Source organism: Lolium rigidum, chromosome 1 (genome assembly GCF_022539505.1).
Source record: "Lolium rigidum isolate FL_2022 chromosome 1, APGP_CSIRO_Lrig_0.1, whole genome shotgun sequence".
NCBI lineage: Eukaryota > Viridiplantae > Streptophyta > Magnoliopsida > Poales > Poaceae > Lolium > Lolium rigidum.
This window is the reverse complement of record NC_061508.1, coordinates 288618048-288621151: the sequence shown is the minus strand read 5'-3', so window position 1 is coordinate 288621151 and position 3104 is coordinate 288618048. Positions and strand designations below refer to the sequence as shown.

Genomic DNA, 3104 nt, shown 5'->3' with positions numbered 1-3104 from the left:
TATACTTCTACAGGGTTCGTAAGTTGTGTTCAGCGACTGAACTTGCCTCCTGGATATGACGAACAGGTGTAAGTGGAATTCTCTGCGGTGGTCCTAAGATTCACTAAATCTGAATATCGACATAGTAGGTTCAACCAAGACAGCAACATGCATTCTCAGAAAGGAAAAGCCAAACCATCAACTTATCTTGCATTGATGGTAAATCACAACCACACAAAATCTTAACTTCTTACAATCCATACTAGCATAGCTTTTGCACAAGTATTGGTGTTATGACACTACATAAGCTGGTATAGTGTGGTCAAATACGAAATTTAATATTGGTATACAAAGCGACTCATGCAGTTCTTGGTTTGCGTGGATACACATCATAGATATCTTGTTTTGGATCTAAGAATATGCATAGATGCTGCCTACTATATCAAATTACTCTTTTTTTAGCTGGTAGAATACTGCTGAATTATGCCACTGCCTCATCAACCGAAAGAAGCATCTGCACAGCATTTTCCATAGTGGGCCTTTTCCTACTGTCTTCTTCTATGCATGAAACAGCCAACTTTATCATCGTTCTTGCTTGCACATTATCGAACTGGCTGTCCAACCTGGAATCAATGAAGTCAGCGATCCATAACTGTTCGCCGCCCTCCAGCATCAGACTTTCTGCAAGCATCTTAATAACCCTTCGGAGGACCATTTCCACTTCCTCGTCAGCATCTGATGCCCAGTCTGAAACACGAGCCCCCTTCAGTAGTTCTAAGAGAACCACTCCGAAACTGTAGACATCAACCTTTGCTGTTATTTGGGCGCTAGAGACCCACTCAGGAGCTATATAACCTCTAGTTCCATGGATCCGAGATACAGTTTTATTGGACCCACCTCGATTCAAAAGTTTTGCAAGGCCAAAGTCGGTGATCTTTGGCTCCATTTTCTCATCCAACAGTATGTTCTCAGGCTTCAGGTCACAGTGGATAACCCACTCCAAGCACTCGTGATGAAGATAGGCCAATCCTTTTGCAACCCCTAGAGCAATCTTAAATCTTTCATTCCATTGAAGTAAGATATGTGAGCCCTTGCTACTGAATAGATTTTTATCCAACGATCCGTTCTCAACGTACTCTAAAACCAATATCCTGTGTGGTCCATCAGAACAGAATCCCCAAACTCTCACCATATTCATATGGTAAATCCTTGCAATCACACTCAGTTCATGTTGGAACTCTTCTTCACCTTGGTTTATGTCTGCCAACCTTTTCACAGCTACTGCCCTGTTATCTTTCAAGACCCCCTTGTATACAAGGCCAGATGCCCCCCTCCCAATCATATCCTTGAACTTGCCAGTTGCTCTCTGCAACTCCTTGTAAGTGTACCTACGGAAATGGTTGGTTATCATTTCATAGCCAACCTCAGCTGGCCATACTCCTCTTAACTGCTTGCCCTCCCTTCTCAACATAAACCAGCATCCTAATGCCACAAATATTACCTCCACACAAAATATCGCTGATAAGAATCCATAGAAGTACGAATACGGCGACCCACTCAGATTGCTCTTAGATTTATCCAGAGAATCTGCGTTGACATTACAGTTAGGGTCATATCTAATACCAAAAGGTTGCGAGCAAGGAATTGATGATCCTGAGACCTGTAATGTCTTAGGAAGCTTGAGATAGAATGAACCATGTAAATGTGGACTAGATACACCACCACCAAGGAACGGCTTTGGATAGCAGCTTGCATCGATGTATAAGAACCCTTTGCAACTGCAGTCCGTCAAGCATATTTTCTTGCAAACATGGAAGGAAACTAAAGCAATCTCACTTTGATCATATCCTATGAAGTCAGTGCTGGGTAACTTCACAAATTTCATCTCCTTCCCATCACAATTGAGGCTGAATTTCGGCCTGCAGCCTTTGCTCCGGTCACTTTGGTCGATGATCTCATGTCCAGGGGCACATGCACAAGCAGGTCTAGGAGTATACACACATATTCCATTCATACCACACAAACCACGTACAAAACAGGTCTGAAGATATGCCATCCATGTGACCGACCATCTTCCATTTGGCTTATTTAGACTGTATAATCTAAGGTTGCCATCATAATCCAATGTTAGCCTCCTCATAACCCCGGGACCCCAATCGGTAGCATTAAAATGTAAATTATCACTTCCAAGGAAATACCCCCAACTATCAAGGACCCCAATTGTAGTGGCTTTAAATGTGTTTCCTTTCTTTGAGCAGACATTATTATCCGGAATTGGCCAATAGATAAAAGAGGTATCCTTCAGATCTTGAAATAGCGCAAGTAAATGTTCATCATCAAAATGGAAGCTGTAGCTCCCATGAACAAGTAACCTATTAGAAGATACCAACTTTATAGCAGAAGTAATGTTCTGATTGGGTAGCAACGTATCAGTAGGAGAATCAAAGCTTTGCCATAGAATGATATCACCTTGGCCCTTCACGATGAAGTTTCCTGTGTCCAACAACTGAGCTTGCTCAGCATTTGATGAAGAGTACACATCGTTCTCCCACACGAGCTGGCCATTGTAATCTTTTACAACCATTCTTCCATCTGTATCTAACATGACTTCGGATCCCCAGGAGTGCACGGGGTGGAGCTGATTTGCACTCCAGACGACAGTCTTTTCAGCTGTGTTAGTGAACCAAATGGAGAAGACAAAAGCATTGTGGGAAATGTTCTTGAAGCCGCACGTGAAAGCGCCATTTGGTGAATGGAGAATGTCAGAGCTAGCCTCCACAGAGAGAGAGGAGCCTGGCAAGAGGAATTCATGAGCCGAGATGTGCAAAAGCAGATGAAATGAAGTTAGTAGAAGCAGAGGGGTAAACTGTGCATCCATATTTGTTGCAGGCTAGGGGCACTGAGTTGATCTTTAGAATGATCACAAATGGTGCTATTATAGGAACCAACTAGCAGTACACACTCCAGAGGAAGCGATACACCTCTATAGTTTATTAAGGAAATGTTAGATGCTCGTTTTTTCTTCAGAGTGATAGTTTGCTCTGTTTGGTCAAAGGTCCAATGAAAAGTTTGTTTTAATGTATTTTTCAATTGTAAGAGCTGTAGAATTTTCTCTTAGTTCAGTT

At 42.4% G+C, this 3104-nt stretch overlaps 1 protein-coding gene across 1 annotated transcript; it reads right to left on the bottom strand.

Moving 5' to 3' along the window:
• Positions 1 to 391: 391 nt before the first annotated feature.
• Positions 392 to 2857, bottom strand: LOC124683872 (putative receptor protein kinase ZmPK1). The gene has a single exon (XM_047218303.1). The coding sequence runs from the start codon at positions 2855 to 2857 to the stop codon at positions 461 to 463; it is 2397 nt and encodes a 798-aa protein (XP_047074259.1). The 3' UTR covers positions 392 to 460.
• Between the last annotated feature and the right edge of the window lie 247 nt (positions 2858 to 3104).